This window comes from Helicoverpa zea, chromosome 11, assembly GCF_022581195.2.
Source record: "Helicoverpa zea isolate HzStark_Cry1AcR chromosome 11, ilHelZeax1.1, whole genome shotgun sequence".
NCBI classification, from domain to species: domain Eukaryota; kingdom Metazoa; phylum Arthropoda; class Insecta; order Lepidoptera; family Noctuidae; genus Helicoverpa; species Helicoverpa zea.
In genome coordinates this window covers 1,254,502-1,276,631 of record NC_061462.1, presented here as the reverse complement: position 1 = coordinate 1,276,631, position 22,130 = coordinate 1,254,502, and the positions used below count along the sequence as shown (strand labels likewise).

The following is a 22,130-nucleotide window of genomic DNA, read 5'->3' as shown; positions in this document are numbered from 1 at the left end:
ATATAGCGACCCCATCTTAAAATAACAGAAATTAAATGAAAGAAGGAAAAATTAAGGAGCTCCTTCAAAAAGCATGAAATAAAATTAAATTATAAATTTTAAAAAACCCCCGACCCAAAAAAAAGCACGCAATTATTATGACAAAAGGTTAAAAACGCTAAACCCTATAAAAAGCAAAAAATAACTTTTAACACTACGTAAGTACCAACTAAAGCATGTCAGACTAAACTAAATTTTGACGTGTCGGGGGACCGCTTTTTACCTTTAAAAATACTTACATAAATCAAATGATACCTACCTAATTACAACTTTCGTATAAAAAAAAACACGTATCTAAACAAAATTGTATAAAAAGTTATAAGAGAAGTATATGTAATGTAGTAGTATATAATTACTTCTAACGTTAGGCTAATAAATTAGAGCGGTCCCCCGACACGACAAAATTTAGTTTAGTCTGACATGCTTTAGTTGGTACTTACGTAGTGTTAAAAGTTATTTTTTGCTTTTTATAGGGTTTAGCGTTTTTAACCTTTTGTCATAATAATTACGTGCTTTTTTTGGGTCGGGGGTTTTTTTAAATTTATAATTTTAGCTACCCAGATCTGTCTTTGTTATTACTTCAAACCCTTTCCATTTATATTCACGCCAATTTACTTTGAAAATAGAAAAAAAAATCCTTTGAAGCTCAGTAACTATTACCATGATTGCACTATCCGTATCGGACCTCCGTCTACAACCATTAACCCTCCTCCGGCTCTTAACCCACCTGCGTCCAAAACAAAACAAACCATTCAACCGTACAATTGGTAAAAAAACGCCCGGAATATCCGTGTGTTGGAACTGAGAATAAATTCACTTTATTAGGAAGGCCTTAATAAAGCCTAACCCGGCCAAAAATAGTGGTTTGCCGCAACGGTCCCTAAGACCCGGCCGTAATAGAATCCGGGCCGGCATTAAAGGGTTAACAATGTCCTGTGCGTATATGTAGATAATATATTTTGATTTGTAAATTGTTGTCACGCCGTATCTCAAAGGTTTAATGAGTAGCCCGATGACGTTGATTTGGGTCGAATTTCAAGTGGTAAAACTTCTTCCATTAAAGGCCGTTTTGGCATTTTGCAAAAATATGTACGCAATAAATTAACGAGAGGAATTTTGTTTCTGTTTAAAAATTGGTTATTGATAAATTGTATATATTTGCAAATTAAACTACTTACCGATGATGAGGCCAGTATTTCCTTAACTGCTAGGTACATAGGGAATGAACATCGAAATTAGATTACATCATACAGAAATAAAATAATCTTAAACCATTTAAATAAAACATTATGTTTTATATTTTCGAAATTCGGATTCGCCAAGCGTGGTTTAAATTCTATCAATCAATATTCAATTATTCTATATTATTCTATATTCAATCCTCACTCCAAATTAGCTTTCACTGGCAACACTCTACAATTAGACAATTCATTGAAACAATGTAATAAGGCTAGAAATGCTGTACTATAGTAATAAATCTCTGCTATCTAAACGGGAACATGTGAAACAACATTCGGGAGATGTTAGGATGCCATTCCACTGTGAACGAAGGTTTCAGAGTGGGTTTAGAAACTATTGACTGTGTTTTGGATCGTAAATATTACAATATCAGTTGTACGTATATCCATCACCTTCATCGTCATCTGCATAGCCTTCTGCTAAACTAGGGGACGCCTTCCAGTCTAACAGCTGAGCACCTACCAGTACTATCTGACCTTCGCAGCCCAGTTACCCGGACAATCCGATACCGATACCCTTTGATCAGACTAGGTGTCAGAACAGTGCTTTCTTTAATCCAACTGCCTGTCACTAGTGTCACAGCCGGGATATAATGTATGAGAAGATGTATCTGATTTTAATAATTAAATATGAATTACATGACCATTTTCCAAGAGTTATTAGAAGACAAAATATGTAGGTTTGTCATTGTCAAATTCATGTTTTCTACACCATTCATTAGAAGAGGTTCTATAATCCACCACACACTTAAGACCAACAACACTAAATCACTGACACCACATATCCGAATCTCAATTCAAAATCCTGCATCCCAATTCCATCATCTATAACCGGGTATTATTCTCGGAACTAATTACTGCAGTGCTCACTACATCAGGCTGGTTCCTCTGCAGCCTCAGAATACCTTGAAGTGTCTTCAGGCGTTCCATTATCAGTATGTTCTCGAACATTCGCTTGAAATAATTAAACTCGTCATGCGTTCCGCTGGTAGACTCGTGTTTGTGACATGAGCACGTTAGGAATTAAACTGGTTGCGATTTCACATTATGGTTGTTCGCAGAATATTGTTAGGGAGATTATAGTATTTGTCTACACTAATGTCTAAAAGAGGAAAGATTTTACTGTCGGTTTGCATTGAATAGGCTCCGAAACTATTGAACTGAAGAATTGGAGTAATTAGAAAAATGATCCACACTCATTTGATTGATTGACGTATCGAAATATTCTTACGATCTAGGTTTTTATTACTTCCAATGTCTGCAATTTATATGCAGTAATGAATTCAATTAATTAAATAATAAACATTACCAAACTGAGGCTAAAACAAACAATGTTTCTTGACTCATACATCGTTCTATCTTAAATACTATCTTCATTTCTTGAATCACAAATAAACCTTTACTTAAACATTCCAAAACCAAATTCAATACAATACCCAAATTCCAAAATTCCGATTCCACAATGTACCCACAGCCTTACGAAGGTTATCTTCCAAGATGAGCGTGACATCAGCAGGATATTCCAACGTCTAGTCACTGCAGCGCAAACATTAATCTAACTCTTGCTTAGTTTGCACATGTCCTTATTTCCACTGAAAAGGGATTAACATCTAGGTGTGTTAACAATATTTTGTTCGTAGGTTTAGAGTTTGAGGTAGGATTTTGAATTTGCGAGTGTGTTTTGTTATCGATTGCGATTGGGTTAGTTAGTAGTAGCAAATCTGCCGTAGTATTTCAGTAGGCCCTAAGAGCATGCCCATATTCTTATGTACTCCCTCGTATACTTCCTGTACTCCTCTTGCACTAACCCGTATGTGCTCCTCTTATATACTCTATTATTTAGTATGCCCATATATTTCCTTATAACTCCTTTAGGCAATTGCACACACATGGGTTCACAAACACGCTACGAGGCAAGTTATTGATCATCTTCTATTTTACAAACAAACACCTATTCCCAATTCTTCTTCAATAAATATCTAGTCAAATTATCAATTTGTATAACTCTAGAGAGTTTCATAGAATTGAAATGGTAACCTTACATCACTCAGTATGAACGTTAATCTATCGGTACACCGCAGACAATGCGCGGATTAACGTATGTAGGGTTCAACGTGGGTCTGTCATTCAAATATTATACTTATTCATTGTGGGACTGTACCATCTTGTGGTTTTGTAACCCTAGACTTCGAAGTAGATCCTTCACTGCATGACTTTCATGGGTCACCATCTTTAAGACCATCTTGAAGCCAATAGACATCTGATAGTAATGTCTTGTTGTCTGCATTATCCTAATTAATATTTTAATGCAAGTGTAAACCAAAAACTGGAATAAAAATAAACCACAGATATAACATAGATTTCTGACATCTATACTTAATATTATAAAGAGGAAAACTTTGTTTGTTTGTTTGGTTGTAATGAATAGGCTCAAAAACTACAGGACCGATTTAAAAAATTCTTTTACCATTAGAAAGCTGTATTATCTGCGAGTAACATAGGCTATATTTTATCCCGGTACGAGCAGTAGTTCCCACGGGACGCGAGTGAAACCGCGGGAAAGCGGCTAGTGTAACATATTATTATTAAGTTTCCAAGCAACCGACTTCAAATATCTGATCTCAAAACCAAAAAGGGCACATCACAGCTCCCATCGGAAATATTCCAACCAAAACTCGGGTAGCAACACTCAATAATTTCCCAAAATCGTAAGTTAAGCAAGTAAGAAAACTTCTCAGTATTCAGTGTGTAGGAGGCATATAAAAATTCGGTATTCCCCTTTACCTAAGTCCCGTATATCACATAAAGTTATGGTTTATGATAGATCCGAACGCGAAATGTAAAGTCGATCACCGTTCTCGATTATATTTTCCGAGTATTTTCTCGATTTTATTGCAGTGAATGGGGGGTAATGAGTTGTTTATGGTATTGTTTTTGGTTATGTCTTAATCTGGATTAAGTGGGAAAATATTTAGAGGTTACCGTGACCTTTTTATGTGGACTAAAAGTTTGCGCCTTTTGGATTCTTTAACTTTTTATTTATTTTATTTATTACACTTTTTTGCACACATTTTACACAAAAACAATGTACAAAGACGGACTTAACGCCTTAGGCGTTCCCTACCAGTCAACCTTTAGGTGGAGGAGTTTCATGGCAGGTCCACTAAATATAAAAGAAAAATCGAAAATATATACGTACATAGAATTATTATACATACACATATATATAATATTTAATAAACTTTAATACATATATAAATAACACAAAATTAAATGCACAGTTGTGTTAATTCTGCAAACTCTGGTGAAGATACTCACGAAGCTTCAATTTGAAAGTGAATCGGCTATTTACCATCCTAATTTCCGAGGGCAACTTGTTCCATAAAATAATAGATTGGACAAAAAAGGAGGAACGAAGAAAATCTGTCCGATGTGAGGGACATTGGAGAAGACGGTTGTTGGAGGAACGCAAATTTCTGTCATGTTGAGAACACAAAAACTGGAAGTGGCATGACAAATAAGGAGGTGAAAAAGGAGTATCTTTTGGAGGAGTAACTTTTGAAAATTCTTACTACTTTCCAATGTTTTTAAAGAATCCCAGAAGTCTGATTTGGTAAATAAACGTTATTTTTTGTGATACTAAGATAATATCATTTTGTAAAAAAAAGCTCGAATTATTTATTCAAAATTCCTGGAAAACAAGGAAATTACTGATCTGATAAGTCTATTATTCGACTTCCAAGTAAAACAGACTCACAAACGCTATTAAAATTAATAGGCTTATTACATTTTATACGGTAAAAGAATATTTATTTCATCACTTGCTTCCTGAAAGAATAAATAAAGAAAGAATAAAAATATCGCACCTATGTGATATTCTGATGTACGGGATATACTACAACAAGTATCATGAAAATCTGTACCTACAGCTGCTTGCGCGTAAAGATGCAAGAAACATACACACACTAAGTTTTCGCCTTTTTTGATACGCACATTATATTATTTCAGGTAGTAAACTTATTTAACAAAATTATATAGCATAGAAAAATAACTTATAACACTGACTAGAATGATCCGAGAAACATACCGACACTTCGAAGATACGAGTAGGTACCTTATACATAAATAAGGAAGGAATCGAAATCGAAGATAGTACGCGATCATCCCAAAAGACGGTTCTGTATAAAACTTGCTTGCTCATCGCATGAGAAGTTGATAGTTTTTATTTTTGGCTTCAGTATTGAACTCGTGTAGATTTTGATTCGTGTAAAAAAATACAGGAACAGGTATTTTTGTTTCATTTTATAGAGATTTGCAAACCAATAGACAGGTACTCTGAAAAGTATCACATTCATTTCCATGCTATAAATGTGTTATTCAAGTACAACTTACAAAATAATCGCTTTTAGCCCGTTTTATGTCGGAGCGCAGATTATACGCGAGAAACAATTGATTTTCTATTGTTTTATAATTAGCGACATACAAGCACTTAATAAAACTTGGATGTAATTTAATATCAGGTTTAGGTCATGCGCTTATACAAAACTATTAGTTCCAATGAATGTGCTTTGACACTATAATAAGGTTTTATTGCAATGTTTTATTAAACTTAAAAGAGGTTATCCAAAAAAGTTTTGAAATAAATATAAAATGGTACACGTAAGTTATTCAAGTAACATATTCCAATCCAAACTTTGATATATCGTATCTGGCATCAAAGCCCAAGAGGCAAACATCTCTGCCTTGATAAACTAACTGAAACATTGATTTTAAGCCAATATCTTCCTTGTACCCACTATTTTATGAGGCAATAAGGTCCATTTTGCTCTGGCAAGGTAATGTAAAATGTTCTGTTTGCCTAGCCTTCTTGGCCTTTGCTTAAATTACCTAAAGGGAGTAAACGTTTACAGACGCTTTTGTGAATAATTTAAAAATTCTCTACGGTATCTTTTTGCAATTAAGACTTTGGAAGCGTTGAACTAAGAGATTTTGATACTTTGGTAGGCTGATTTATCTTTTAAATTATGTATTTGGGGCGGAAAAGTGTTTTTTTGGAAGCTGAAAAGTTCTTTGATAAGTAAGATTTTTTATTGTTGAATATGATTTCTCAATTTCATTTAGATGTGTCTTCATTGTTTAAGTTAGTATTGGCTAACATGCTTTCGGAAGTACCTAGGTACCTACTGGTGTAGGCTTCAGACAATGAAAGAAATATCGATAAGTCTTATAATTCTTTGTGGATTTAACACAAACAAAACACGAGGCAATGAAATAAAACTGAGTGCCCAATATGAATAAGAAACCTCTTTCGATCGAACCTTATCTTACATGACCATATTTCCAATTAATAGAAAGTCCGATTTCCGTCTTTTATAAACAATCTAGCATTGTGGATTCATCATTCGAATCGTAACTGTATAAAACGAATGTATCCAAACAATATACAAGGGAAGTTACGACCGAAACTGCAAGTTTGTATCTACACTACACCACAACTTTGTCGTTCTAGCCGCTGCATTTTCGGACTTTACAACTTTAAAATTCCTCACACAAGCAAAAATCAACCTTATTACTCTTAAATAAGAACTACATCAACAGCATTTAACATAGTTGTAGGCATACTGCACAATTTTATCGGTGTAAACGAAACATACGATTTTGAACTTTGTTCGTTTCCAATAAAGTTCATGCAAAAGTTTGTAACATAGTTGTATTCAGGCGTTCGCATAGTTTAAACGGTACAAATTGCCATTCAAAACGTCATCACGTTTTGTGGCGGAGCATGTAAATCGTATATTCTTGTGTTTTATGGTCATATCAAAATGTTTATGTTGTGAGAATTGGAAATTCTAAGTGTACAACGGTAATACCGTTGTACACTTAGAATTTCGTTACGGACCAATCGATTGTTGCAAAATGTGCTTAGAACGGTGTTGATAGAGGTAGTTAGTCGTTTTTTATATCTCTAGTTTCACAACGCATAAAAATAACTCTAAACGCGATTTATCTTTTAATCCCGGTTTACTACTTGCCACAAGGTCTTCAACTATCTTGCTACAAGCTTATCATCGAACCCCCTACAATCGTCAGAGTAAAAAATATTCAAATCACAATTTTCACTAGCCCTTATCCAAAGAACAAAATCAGCTTACAAAACTATAAGAAATAAAGACATAAACTCGAAAGGGAATATTGGTAAAGGCAGACCCTATAAAGACAAACAACAAGAACAAGGAAATAATCGAAGATGCCAAAACAGAACCGTAATAGAAACAAAAGACAATCAATGATCTACGACTGAAGCGAAGTCAAACCCAATGACAACACTGATTTTATTCCCCCCTTCACATCAAAAGACAAAGTTTTTACGAACTAAAATAATAATATAATAACAATCGATAAAATGACAACGACTGCACATCAGGAACGTAAAACAAAGTTCTGATACTTAAAAGTAACATAAAAATTGTATTTTACGATACAACTGCAATGACTTTTATTATATTTGTAACCGTGACGTTTATCGCCGAAAGCGCTTGTTCTGAGACAAATTAAGGCTGATACAGAGCTGCAGCGGCTGAGTGGTGGAACTTTAATAGATTTGCTGAATTACGACTTCTTTGACATCACCACGGTCTTCATTTGCTGGGGCTTATGGAAAACGTTGTATATTTTTCCGTTTACATTTTTACATCGACGACTTTCTAAGTGGTTAGGTCACAAAATCAAAAAACCGAAATGAATTACTATTAATGACACTACGTGCCAAAGGTTTCCAACCACGGTGTTGTTAAAAGAAAATCTTGTGCATAGAAACATATGTACAGTTCCCAAAATAAAGCCAAACGGTCAACACTGAATATAAAAATGCAAGATAAAGAAATCAAGTGAAGCGAGGATAAAAGTTAACTTGACTATGAACCTAAACGAGTCTAGGTACCGTAGGAAAATCTATTTTCTCTAGATACAAAGAACGGGTCGTCTGCCCAAAAGAATAAAATGCCCACGGTGTTTTAGACTGAAGCTTAAGGCATAGGTCGACTGAATTTAATTTTAAAGCAAGCGGAGATTCTGCTAGTTTTTGTAGGATATATTTTAAAGTTTGAACTTTACAATGTATTTTCATGTAAAATATAAAATTTAGGTTTAAATAATTTATTCTCAAAAAGGAAAAAAATATGTAGCTTATGAAAATGGTAAATCATAGATAAGGAAGAATATTTAAGGCTCCGATTGATCACTAAAACGCAGCCAATTAGGTACCATTCAATCGATACTCAACCCATCGTTAATTTATCATGAGCCCCATTATTACCCCAGACATTTGGCCCAACTACAAATTATCTTAATTCCTCCAAACTTGCCTTTAACTTAACCCATACAAGGTTCGTGGGGTACATTCGTACCTCCAATCAAAATAATAGCAGCACCTAAAGATCCGTCGAGCTAGCCATTCCATTCGGTCCCATCCCGTTCATTCGTTCAATCGGTCCCATTCGGCGGATAATTTGAAACGCTGACTCGTTCACTTGTTTGTTTTCTATTCAATCTATATATGGAATTTTTGTATGATAGCTTGATTGAGTAAAATGAAATTTTTATTACATAGTTCCATGACTGGACATTTTATTGTAATCGATTACATTTTATATGGACAAAAGCCAGTTGATACATTGTGTTACAAATCAAATGTTATAGTCTCTATTTTATCAATATTGAAACATTCAAGAACCAATGTATTGATGCTGTCATAAGTAATCTTTTTCAATTCTGACTACCTGAGTTAATTCAAAGAGTTTTAGAAAGTGGCATTACGAGGCTAAGGAAATACTATACCGATTAGAAAAATCTTTTCAGCGTAAGATAGCCCATTCATCGTAGAAGATCGTATATCGTCGAAGTCTTATAATATATCGACCCATACGGCTGTTACTTAGCCACTAGATCCTTCGTAGTAATAATAATTCGTGTTGAAACTACAGCAAGTATGGTAAACTCGCATAAACAAAGACTTATCCCCATTAACATAATGTTGCGGACCTTATGAAGGTGGTTTGGAGCAATTATTTTAATTTATGAAACATATTCTGGAAGTCTGCATTGTGGTTCTGAAGAGAAATAATAAATGGCGTCTATTTGAATGTTTAAGTTGAACAGTAATGTATTGTTTACTTGTTGTTCTACTTGGTTACACTGGCGGCCCGAGGAAACTACTTTCAGCACCCAAATAAAAGTAGCATAGCCCTTCTCGGGTCCTTGTCTACCTGTGCACCAATTTTATTGAAACTTGTTCAGTAGTTTTCAAAGCGCAGTGAACAGACAGATTTAATTTCGCAAATTAATTTTGCTGTTTTCATCCAGTTGCAGGAAGTGTCTCCCGGTACAAGTGAAATACATAGCTAAGTACATTATATAACTAGTACCCACGCTTCTGTTACAGCCTTTTTGTCGTCCTACTGCTGGGCACAGGCCTTTTCTCACACGAAGAAGGACGCATGACCCACGTTTCTGCCTAACCCAAAAAAACAGTCATATTATAATAATTAGTTGTTACACGCTCTCTGAGCACAAAATTCCCACAATAAGAATCCCAAATAAATTACCAGCTAACAAGATCAAACCGCCCAATATGTACGAGAAATATTAAAAGCGTTCCTCTTCAATAACTTTTAATAATATTTAAGAGAAGATGAAATACCATTCTCCATTGTCATAACGCGGTTTTTTCTTAGATTTCCATCACGGAATTCGGCAATAAATCTTGTGTCGTAATTTATCTTCCTTCGAGTCACCAAAATGGCATGTAGGCTATATTGTTACGTATGATCGCTGTGAAAGCGATAATGAGCGTGGGTGGACGAAAATGGACTCCTTGATGTGAATAGATGACATTGATTTTGGTTTATATTTCATCGATTAGGTGAGTTATGGGGGGTTTTGTTGAAATTCTAAAGTCTTTATCATTGTCATGAAGTTTACTATCACTAGGTAATCTGATAAGTAGGAATTCATTGTCTGCGAATCCTTTTCATAAGTATTTTGGATTGAGCTTGCTCCAACTTCGTCGTGGAGGTGAGCACCAGTTTTGCTTCTTTAATTAAGAAAAGAATTTCCTTGATTACTTTTCCTCAAGTCAGCTTAACTTTCCTTATATCTTATCAAATGATTTGTCTTGTCTCTAGGTAACCATACCTTTATTTCACTAGTTGCTTATACCTCCATCAACCGCCTAATAAATAAAGGGCCACCTAGACAATCAATTAAATTACCCAAAAAAATATTGTGCACTAAAAAACTCCCTAAAAATAATTGCGCTTCTAGGCCCCTAACAATGTAAAACATTACATAGAAACACGACAGCACACGTGATTATCTTGTATCGTACTATCTGTATACCGGTAATTTGTGCGTTGCTATATAATTGGACGCAATAATTAGGTACGGCTATCAGCTGACACGTCAGATAAACGCGCTTAATTATGTTTGAGACGTAATCAGATTTTGATAATGCGATTTAGTTTAAAGCTGTAATTTTGTTGTAGTAAATATAGTTCTAGTAAAGAACATAAAGTTAAATACTTGAACTATTTTGTGGTTATTGTTAACTTTTGGCATTTTTCCTATTAAATCGTACTACGTTTTGTACAACTACTTCTCTCAACAACAACTACTTCTCTCAATTTACACAGTTATCAAGATCAAAGGTATATCAATTCCTACCAAATTTTGAAATGTTTCATAGGTAACCAACAAAAACTATACCTACGCTCAAAAAGTCTTATTTAAATTCAGACAGTCTATTTAAAAAAATACAGTAACCTACTTGAATATAAGATGAGAACATTCACATGTAGAGGCATATCATCACCATCAGATACAAAACGTTTAACATAAAGGTACATAAGAGGGATGCTACCCTCATTATTACGAAGATTGAAACGCAGGGTTGTCAATGAGAACATAATATTATTTTCTACTTTGTTATTTTCGTGATCACTTTGAAAGTGGCGGATCGCCCGCTTGGTTTTTAAGTGTCTAATTTATGAGTGACATCTGTTGGCGGACATAACATAAATCTACTGGTTCCAGGATGATACCCGAATACGATTTTCTGCCCTGCAGAATGTGCAGTACAAGGGTGGAGACAAGCGTAAAGTCCGCTTGTGTGACCGCGCTCTTATGTACATCACTTCCAAGGGAGTTTTAAATCTGAAGGACCTGAATCCGTTCGTGTGGTATGGTTGCCTAAAGATTCTGTTACCGTTATAGTAAATGTTTTAATTTCCTGAATTTAATTAGGTTAAATGTAGCATGTTTTATACAAAACTTAACAGTAGTTCATATTGTTCATAAAGCGACGTAATTAAAACCGATACAATATGTTTCCCGCTCATAATACAACCCGCAAAACAATAAATTTATCTATTAATCCCAAAACATTAACTATAAATACACAAAGCGACATCCGACAACCCTAACAAAGGGTTATAAATACAGGTATTTAAATTCGGCCATTCATTTCATCGCTCATCCCTTCACAAAGCTTCATTATTCAATACGAGAATAAATCACTTTCGTTGAACGAATGATCACAATGTTTATCGATTGAAAAATACGTTCGCATTTGAGGGTTGTGAACGAATGATATCGTATTTAGAACACACGTTGGAAAATAAAATAAAAATTATTTAGGTTGTTTCAAAATTGGAATCGTTAATCATTGCAATCATTTTTTTAGGTGCTATGAGTACTTATATTTCAAACAGTAGGCTAAAACAATTATTAAATTGTGGTAACTTACAATATGATGGGTTAGCGGAAAATCTAGCCTGAAACAATTATTGAAAATAATAATAGTAGGTAGGTACGAAAATCTGTGCCAATTAAACTCACTATGTGATAGAATTTAATAAGGTAGATAAATGGCAATAGCATCCTGTACCTAATTTTCTGGATATTTCAATGTTGTAGCCAGAACCCAAAACTGACAGTGTTAATTATGTTATTCGGTAGCGGGGTTGTAGAGTTGAAACAGACTGGAACCAACTCCAATTATTGGGAAAGAGTAACACAGGTGACAACACAGCACACAATAGGTTTCCACTTAAAAGCTTTTCAATTAACAAAAGAAAACCAATCGAAGAGAACCCGCCCCCATTTTAAATCAACAAGTAAACATAAATTGAAACGTTCAAGAATAATACACCTGCAAACCGTCTTGAGTGCGGTTCAATTGATTTAGATACCAAGAAATATGCCAAGGAATATCGTGAAAAGACACTTCATTTTCTTCGCTATAAAACTCAATTGTTTAGAAAGGAGGCTGCAGCGATAGTCCGTGCCACAATAGAACGTCGCTATGAATGCATTCTAATGAAATAAAGAAACGTTTTGTCCCGTACTGCATTGAGTCGAGACCTAAATACTGATGAATAGGGTCTATGCGGCCTATTCATTGCACTATCTGTTGATATCGCAGATTTTTTAGCGTGTGAATAGGAAGCTTTGCGTTCGTGTTGCCTGTATGGAGGTGAGGTTGGTTTGTTTTTTTTTTTTGCTTTTTTAACTTGATTAAGGTTTACTTTTGGTAAGCTTGGCTAGTTAGTTAAATAATTATGGGATAAAATAGCTTCTGCCCGCGATTTCCTCAGCGTGCCGAGGGACTTTTTCCTGCATATAGGTAAAAAAGACTATTCTAATATGCAAGCTATTGTATAATTGTAGTAACAAGATTGATCAAAATCCATTCAGGGGCCCGATTCTCCTAATTTTACTTAAGCGACATACGATTCACGTTCGACTCGATTCGACTGATATCCGATCCCGACTCGATTACGATTGAAGCGTATGTGGCATTCCGCTATTTTTTCTTTGAAATAAACGTTTTTATCCTTTTCTGTCATTCAATAATGAATCATTTTGTCTGCAAATGATTTACGATTGCAAAATGATTGTACAGCAAACTACCGTATAGACCAAAATTACCAAAATAGCAGACCAATCGCACACCAATCAAATGTCAATCGAATACGATTGGTCTTTTATTAGTAGCAGAATGCCCGTTATGGTTAAAACTGCTATTGCGATCATATTGCGATTCGATTTCTATTCGATTTTGACATTATTAACTTAGGAGAATCGGGCCCCAGTATTTTTGCGTAAAAGAAACGCCTATAAGTACATAAAACTTTCGATTTTGTAATACTTATAGCAGGTTGTAAGGTGGTTGGATAAATAGGTAAGACTATGAGTGACTTTTCCCCATATCTCGTTCACAATCCTGAAAAGAAATAAAAAATACGTCTTAGACCTTCAAATCAAACTCTCTTCAAACACAGCCACTGTTCCTCCCTACTAAACAACGTTGTTTTATTCAGAAAGTAATAAAAACTTTACTTTTTAACTTCGACTCGGTTGACCAACTTTGAAAAGTCAGGTTCAGTGCTGTTTGGAATATGAAATTTCAATTATTGTTTATGCAAGAGTTTTTATTTATGAATAATTTGGAATGAAGTTACGGTAAGTTGGTACCTCCTGATTTTTAAGTTAGGTGTGTTCCAATGATTTGGGTTAGACGCTATGGCGTTCTTACAATCCTACCTACCTACCCACCTATCGCGATTAAATCCTAACCGTCTTACCACAAAAACTTTTAAACGTCAGTTTATGCCTTGTCTAAAAAAATGACAAATTATGACGTTGACATACGGTTCATTTTGCAGCCAAAATTTTATTAGACAAGTGTAAAACAGGGGTTAAAGTTTTTGTAGTAAGGCCATGATTCTTTATAAAAAATAAGTTTTGTAACTACCTACATAGGCTGTAGGATGCGGGGTGCCCAGGACGGAATTGTCCGGAATTGACGCTCAGTGAAGAACTCCTACTCAGCAGTGACCAAAAAATGGCTGATATGATGATCACTAAACAAATATAAGTACGGAGATAAAACCATTCATTTGATCTCACGAGAAAAGTTAAACGAACGATTTCTATTCATTATAGCTTATCTAGAGTTTTCCCGCTGGTACAAGAACTTTGGTTTCGTTCGATAGAATAGAATAGAATAGAATAGATCTTTATTTGCATAGAAAATAGGTACATGATACAGTTGTTCTACATAGTGATTTAGTGCTCCTTATATTTTCTACCTTTAATAGGCATGCAAACAGTTTAAGTAGGTAATCAACATACATTTAGGCAATAATCATGATAGTATTAATACATTCGTCTACAGATTGCATGCGTTTAAAAATGTCAATATAAAATTAAATGAAAAAAAATAAAAAATATATGTCAAAATAAAAAACAGATACAGAGTTAATGTCAAGATTAATTAACTGTTACATTTACAATTATTATAAATTTAAAGAATACATTATTATTTCAAATTAGCTGAGGTTCTTGTCAGTCAAAAAATCGCAAATTGAATAATAACATTTATTAATTAATAAGTCTAACAATTTCTTTTTAAACAGTACAATAGTTTCTGTTTTTAACCTATCCGGTATTTTGTTAAATATTGTTGGGCCCATACATAAAAGACTTTTCCTTAATAAGGCAGTATCATATCTAATAACATGTAACTTGTTTTTATATTGTTTCCTTATTGGCCTAGTGCTGTTATCAGATACTTTAATAAATAGGTGCATATTAGATTTTACAAAAACTGCAGTTTCAAAGATAAATAATGATGGAAATGTTAGTATCTTTAGGGACTTAAACATAGGTACGCAGCTGTCTGTTACTTTTAAATTACACATTGCCCTTAAACAGCGTTTCTGAGATTTGAACACCTGCTCTCTCAGGCTACAATTTCCCCAAAATATGATGCCAAATCTTAGTACCGATGCGACCAAACCGTGATATGCTGTCAACCTTGTAGTCATGCTCACTTTTTTGGCTAGATTAAGTAATATATACGCTGCAACGCTTAGTTTATTGCATATGTTTTCTGCATGTGGCTTCCAAGTTAATTGGCTGTCTATAATTATGCCTAAGAATTTTGCAACTGTTACTTGGTCAACTTTTTGTTCGTTATATTCTAATTGTAACATGTCCGGTAGTATTCGTTGATAAAAATGCATGACATGACATGACGATGAAGTTGAGTAGCGTTTAGTATGTTCATAATTTTATTTTGCACCCATTTAATTTTCTTAATAAGACTTATCTACTAAAAACTTGTGTATAAAAAATACTTTAAATTATCTAAAGTTTATTTGATTTTATTTTATAGATATGTTAAAAAAAACATTTCCTAATCTTTAAAAATAATCTTACAACGATGGAATAACAAAACGCTTCGCCGAATGCCGTCATTCCCAAATTCCAATACGCAAAATGTCACTGTCACTTACGTCAAAGAATTGTTTTCGTATTTTACATTGAGAAATTGCGAATTTAATTGTGAACTATTGTACAATATTTACAGCCTATTACAAAACCGTGTTATTCATTAAGAATACTACCGTGTATGTGTAGATTTGGACTAGTTAAATCAATCTTTGGTAACTGCAAGTGCGTCACAAAGGAAACGGTAGTGGATTATAGTAAATCATATCTTTATTTATTGTAAATCATGGCTAGTTCAGACTACGTTGCTACATTAAAGATATTAGTGATTGGAGAAAGTGGCGTGGGTAAATCCAGGTAAGAACTTCATGTAGTTAACCCTTTAAAAGGGTCCATAGGTCGCGCCTATGTGTTTTCTATAAAAAAACTTGAGTCATGCTAAATACTTAGTACTTAGTAGAAATAATATTACCATATTGGTCAAATCGAATAATGTGTGTTCCATTTTTGTATTAAATGTAAAATATTCATCAACTCTTTGTATTTTTCAACCTTGACATAAATTATCATGATTAACCTACCAGTAACGTTGAAAAATGATTATCTGGAGTACTTATTACGCGTTACGCAAAATATAGTTAGGTATAGTTACAGTTTTTGCCTCAAATATTCAGCTAGCTGAAGTCTTTTTCACCAGAAAAATCCTCTGTTACTTGAGTTGCTGTTTATAAATATTTAAATTAAATATAGTATATTATTCCTACTTCCTAATAGAAACTTAGTATAGTTAAAGAAAGTGGAGTGTCTTTAAACATACATACAATTTCCGAACACAGTCTAATATTTTATCAATAACAACAAGTGCACGGCTTTGAAATGAATCACTTTCTTATCTACTTCGTTTCAGCCATTCTTCTCTAATTGACTTAGTTTATGACTCAAACCATTCACTTTAAATATTTCATTCCAGCCTATTTATTTACCATTTCACAGTTAAAAAGACAAATATAAGATCATAACAAGAAGTATTTCAGATCTATTTGAATTAAGCAACTTTGAAAAATAATTAATATACCTTGAAATAGTACCTTTTATAGGTTCATTTCATCATCTGCCTAACCTATTACCAACTATGTTGAGGTTGGCTACCAATTTTCTGTGGGCATCCCAATACTGTAAGACGGGATATCAGACTTTCTGGCTTTTCTTAAATATAGCAACTGCCATACATTAAATTACATTCCATTGTGTTTCACACAAAAGTTTTACTTAAACCCTATATAAATATATTTATTGATAACCATACGTTTATATTTTAGCATAATCCTAGCGTTCACTACGGGAGACTACAATGCCTCATTTCCAGCCACAATCGGAGTTGACTACAAATGTAAAGTCATGGATGTTAACGGTGTTAAAGTCAAACTCGGTATTTGGGACACCGCTGGACAGGAACGGTATAGAACGTTGACATCGAGTTTCTACAGGTATGATATATTTCTTTATTAGACAGTCAAGTTTTTAATTACCATTGTTTATGGCTTTGTTTTAAAAACCATATAATTTGAATCACTTAAAATAATTTATTAAAGTTGTATTATAATAGAGTTTCTTGCATGTTGGCTATAGCGTGTAACTTATTAAATGCTTAATAATATATAATTTGATTATTAACACATCCTCAATAAAATAGTCATTAAGTAATTTTACTTAATTTTTGCAATTATTTTCTTACAGAATAATTATTCATTTAAAGAAAACAGATTTGTTTACAAAATAATTATTCCAATTTTTATTATTTACACTAAAACGATGATTTGTTACAGAGATGCTCATGGTGCTATTTTAGTTTATGACGTGTCAGAACCAAAGTCTTTAGCAAAACTGAACGAGTGGGTTGAGGAGCTACAGGTGTACTCCACTAAAAAAAACATTGTCTGTTTAGTGGTGGGCAACAAGATCGATAAGGTAATTTAAGTGTGTTTTGAAAAAACTTCCATCTTAAAATTTGAACTAAATAAATTATTTGATTAGTACAAAAAAATAATACTTTGAAGCACACATTTCTTCTTTTCACTTTCAGTCGTGTCTTAAAGGAACTGTTTTCCGCACCCTAATAGAAAGTAGCCTATGTCCTTTATTACACTCTATCCTATATCTTTACCAACTATTACCAACTTTCAATTGAATATATTCAGGCGTTATGTAGTGAACACCCGACAGACAGACAGTTACTTTCGCATTTAGATATATCAACCAAACTTTCATAGATCTAGTAATATAATATACAGAATACATTCATAATGAGATTGTTTTCTTTAGCAAAATCGCGCAGTAGAAAGAGAACAGGGTCAGGCATTTGCGCAGAAGCACAGAATGCTGTTTATCGAGAGTAGCGCTAAGACTCAGGAAGGCATTAGCTTGGCTTTTGAAGAACTTGTACAGAAGGTAAGAATTTCTTTGAATTTTTTTAAGGATTTTTAACTTTTTCTATTCCTGGGTAAAAATCACTTAAGGTTAACGATGGATAGTAGTCACTGAAAATCTGACACCATCCTGTTGTACCTACCCATGAGTGACATCTGTGAGAAAATATAATACTTACCCAATTTTTTAAATGTGAAATAGTATTTCAACCTCTGTGGCGCAAAGGTCACCAAGCCGGACTGCCGAATCTGAGGTCCCGGGTTCGATTCCCGGTTCGATCGACATTTGTGTGATGAGCATGCTTGTTGGTCGTGGTCTGGGTGTTACAATATGTATTTATAAATATGTATATATGTAGCTATATGTAGTTAGTCAGTTGTGTTAGCACCCATAACACAAGTTAATTAATAACTTACCATGGGGCTAACCAACCGTGTGTGAAAAGGTGTCCCGACATTATTTATTTATTTATTTCAAACTAAATCTAGGTAATGTAGTTAAACTAAGTTAAATTAGTTAAATAAATGAAGCCTGACGCGCGGCGCTAAAATGTTTAACATTAATTATCAAATAATTTGGTTTCGGTAATTATTCTAATCGATTAGCGATTTCGCTCAGTAATTTGTTATGTATGTTCCCAATATAACAGTGCATTTCGATATCGATAAATTATTCTATCGATATATTGTCTTTACTAATTTACTGTCATGGCGGCTTGATTAAGTCTCATGTACAGTTGCAGTGACGCGACGTAAAGAATCAAGATATTACACATTAAATTATTTCATAGTTAATCAGTTACGTCTCACGCAAATTGGAGTCTTAAAAGACTTGGCATAAAGTCTAAATTCCATTATTTCCTTCCTAGATCATAGAGACACCCGGTCTCTGGGAGACTGGAGGCTCCTCGTCAAACATCCGCATATCAAATGAAGAGAGAAGACAGCAGGAGGAGTCGTCATGTTATAACTACACTTGCACCATTTAGAATTAGCTCTTATATTGGCTTTCATCTGAAGATTTTTTTTATTATCACAAGGACTTGACAGGTCTTAGCAAAAGGCTCACTAGTTTAAAAAAAGAAAAGTTATATCATGTTGTGGTGTTCTAAAAATTTTTAAATACTAGGAATTTTTGTATGAATTTGTTATGTCAAAATTATTTTGTAAACTTACGCTAGCTTTAGTTGTAATAAAAATAACACGATGAATTACGAGCAATCACAAGAAAGTACTCTCTAAAAATGAGATTTAAAATTATTAACTTGGTTAATATCTAAATTGTTGGTGGCATAGTGTGGGGAAAAATAGGACTAGTGTGAAAATGTATCGATAAGTGTGTTGAAACCAATAGATTTTTTATATTACGCGAGACTTCACCAAAAAATATTATATCGTTATTATTGCCTGTCGATAGAGCCAGAAAATAAAGTAAATAAAAATCGAATACAATCGATATGAATTTAATCGAGTAACGAAGTTTTTTCTGTAATTTCAACTAGTTATTGCATCACAAAATATCGCAAGTGGAAGCGCAATGGGGCCAATAAAATTGAATGTTCGCTGTATTTTATTCTGCTTATTTCGATAGCTGCGTTGAATTTTCAACGAAGTGTTTTTTTTTTGTTTTAATAAACAGTAGGTACATAAATAATTTGTATAACACATTGGTGAACGAAGTTTTTGAATCACACATTGAATAAGTGAAAGATTCATGTTGCGTGGAAGGCGCTTATTTTAAAACATAAGGTACTTTGGACTCAAGTGACTTGAAGATTAAGGCCAGTTACAACAAACAGTTTCATACTAATTAGTTCGACGTTTTCAGCTTTCTAGCAAAATGTAGATAAATAGTAAATGTAAATAATAGTTATTTTATACAGAATAAAATTTATTTTTTCATGGATTTGAATTTATCGAAAATTTTAACAACAGTACAGTGAATAGTATAAGAGGCAACTTGCAAAGGTACAAGCTTATTTAAAAGTATCAAGTTTTTCAAAGCATTGTACAATAACGATCATTTTTTGCATTTGTTTGGAGGCTAAAAAAATAATCGTTACAATCAAATGGTCCATATTTCATTGCATAAGAGAGATAAAGCTATGCGTTCTGTATAACTTTTCTATCTCTTTTTCATTGGAATCTGGATCACTTTAATTTATAGTAAGTCAAAACTTTGTGTAAAAAAATGAACCTAAGCTTTATTTATAGAAGTGTTTTTTCACATCATTTCGTCTTCAGATGTAAGCCATACGGTGATGTGATATCTCTGTCTGCTTTTGTATATAGAAATAAAATGAATATTGTATGTTGTACACTATATTATTATAAATAAAACATTTCACTAAATTCCTTGGGTTTCATTCTATAAACACTCTTTTAGAGTTCCGTATCGCAAGGGAAAAACGAATGAATCAGGTATCACCACCTTTACTTTACCAATGACGAGATTCCAACAGTCGCTGGGGCACATTTTGTTCGCAAATCATCGGTACGAGTCCATTGCTGGCATTTACTCGCGCACAAAGATTTAGTACAATTTCGCACACATTTAAGAAATGTTCGCACGCAATTTGTCACTGTTTGCTAGAGCGAGTAGACCATAAGAAATGTGCATTCCGTCTATTCCCCAAATTACTAAAATTGCTTAGTGTCTTCAGCATATCAGTATCACACAAGCAATTTATTTCCAACATCAAACAAGTCAATAAACCTACTTCGGCCATTCTATGTTTTTCTTCAAGCGAACTCCAGGAAGGAACTCCCTTCGCCACTCCCACTGGGGAAACGTAAAGCCATAAGTGCTATAACAAACGATAGGTAGGCAGGTTGTAAAAACACCATAGCAGTCATTATCGCCTTGCCTTTATGGGGCTATATTTCAGGAACAGCTCTCGAACTGCCTACACTTTTTGCCGCGAAACCTTTTACGTTATTGCCGATCATTGTACTGTTTAACCTGGAAGGTATGCGAATAATCGGAAGGTTAAGGCGTTATTTAGGTAGTAGTGATCTATAGTGTCTAAATAAAGTGTTTGTTTCTGACTTTAATAGGTAAATAAATCGATTCTATGTTGGAATGTTACATAGCCATTATAGCATAGCCATTTTTGCTTGTAGGTATGTCCTGTGTGTGGTGTCTCACTTCTCAGGAAATGCTGGACTGATTTGAAAAGTCGGTGTTTGACAGCTTAGTTATCATCGATGGCATTCGGTTAGGTTACAGGTTGCGGAGACTCCTCCGTGCACCTGGAACTCTCCCTCGGGACGCAAGTGAATGCTGTAGATACTAGTTTGATTAATCCAACCGAAAAAAATCTACTATCTTATCTTGATCTTTATCTGATTTTGGAACGGTTGACTTTGAATCAACATTTGTCATCTCGGTCTCTATTACATACGCTGTGACCAATAAAAACTTCTAACCTTGCCATTTCAACGAGTGAAAAATATGTTCTTTATAAACATCTGAATCTAGCATTAATGCTAAAAGCTTTTTAAAAGCCACGTATCAGCGAAATAATTATGTACCTAAGCACATACCTACCAGCAAAAACATGGTATCAATAAATCGATCATTACCGAAGTTACTTTGAAAGGAAAATGAGCATTAGCAGAGATAAATATAAGTCCCGAAATTGCGTAAAACATGTCTCAGTAATGGCAAATATTAGTATCGTGTGTGGGTGGAATATATTGACCAATAATTGGCTCATGAAATCTAACATGAGACCTTGAATCGTCGAACTAGAAGCATCGTCAAAGCTTGTGCTTTGAACAAACCATTTTTTAATATTTGTATATTAAAAAATGGTTTGTAAATAAGAAAGTAAGAAATGTGCGGTTCCTCATTCAGGAAACATGCGTTTAATCTTTATATGTCGTATGGATCCAACTTGTAGTGTGGATTTCAAGCATAGGTATACCTCTAGGTGCCTCCGTCTACACTTCCTAATTGCCAAAAAAGCTTTTGAAAACAGGTCATTGTTTTATATCATTTTCTGAAGTTACGAAAAACATTACAGCCACCAGCAAGCCATCCATCTAAAGATCAATAAAATCCGATTACAGCACAAAATTCACATCCACAAATCGCGCGTTCCCACCACAACCGTCAGTCCGTATGTTTCCC

General features: G+C 34.0%; 1 protein-coding gene across 1 annotated transcript; it reads left to right on the top strand.

Annotated features, from left to right (window-relative positions):
* Positions 1-15,613: 15,613 nt before the first annotated feature.
* Positions 15,614-20,347, top strand: LOC124634528 (ras-related protein Rab-18A). The gene is made up of 5 exons (XM_047170136.1): positions 15,614-15,926; positions 16,889-17,056; positions 17,396-17,537; positions 17,892-18,017; positions 18,865-20,347. Exons 1-5 carry the CDS (start codon positions 15,856-15,858, stop codon positions 18,982-18,984), a joined length of 627 nt encoding a protein of 208 aa, XP_047026092.1. The 5' UTR covers positions 15,614-15,855; the 3' UTR covers positions 18,985-20,347.
* Positions 20,348-22,130: the final 1,783 nt, after the last annotated feature.

Bases quoted from the DNA above. Each gene is read 5' to 3' on its own strand.
- LOC124634528 (XM_047170136.1), top strand. From the start codon at position 15,856: ATGGCTAGTTCAGACTACGTTGCTACATTAAAGATATTAGTGATTGGA. The intron at 15,927-16,888 runs GTAAGAACTTCA...TTTATATTTTAG, and splicing joins AGTGGCGTGGGTAAATCCAG to CATAATCCTAGCGTTCACTA. The intron at 17,057-17,395 runs GTATGATATATT...GATTTGTTACAG, and splicing joins TTGACATCGAGTTTCTACAG to AGATGCTCATGGTGCTATTT.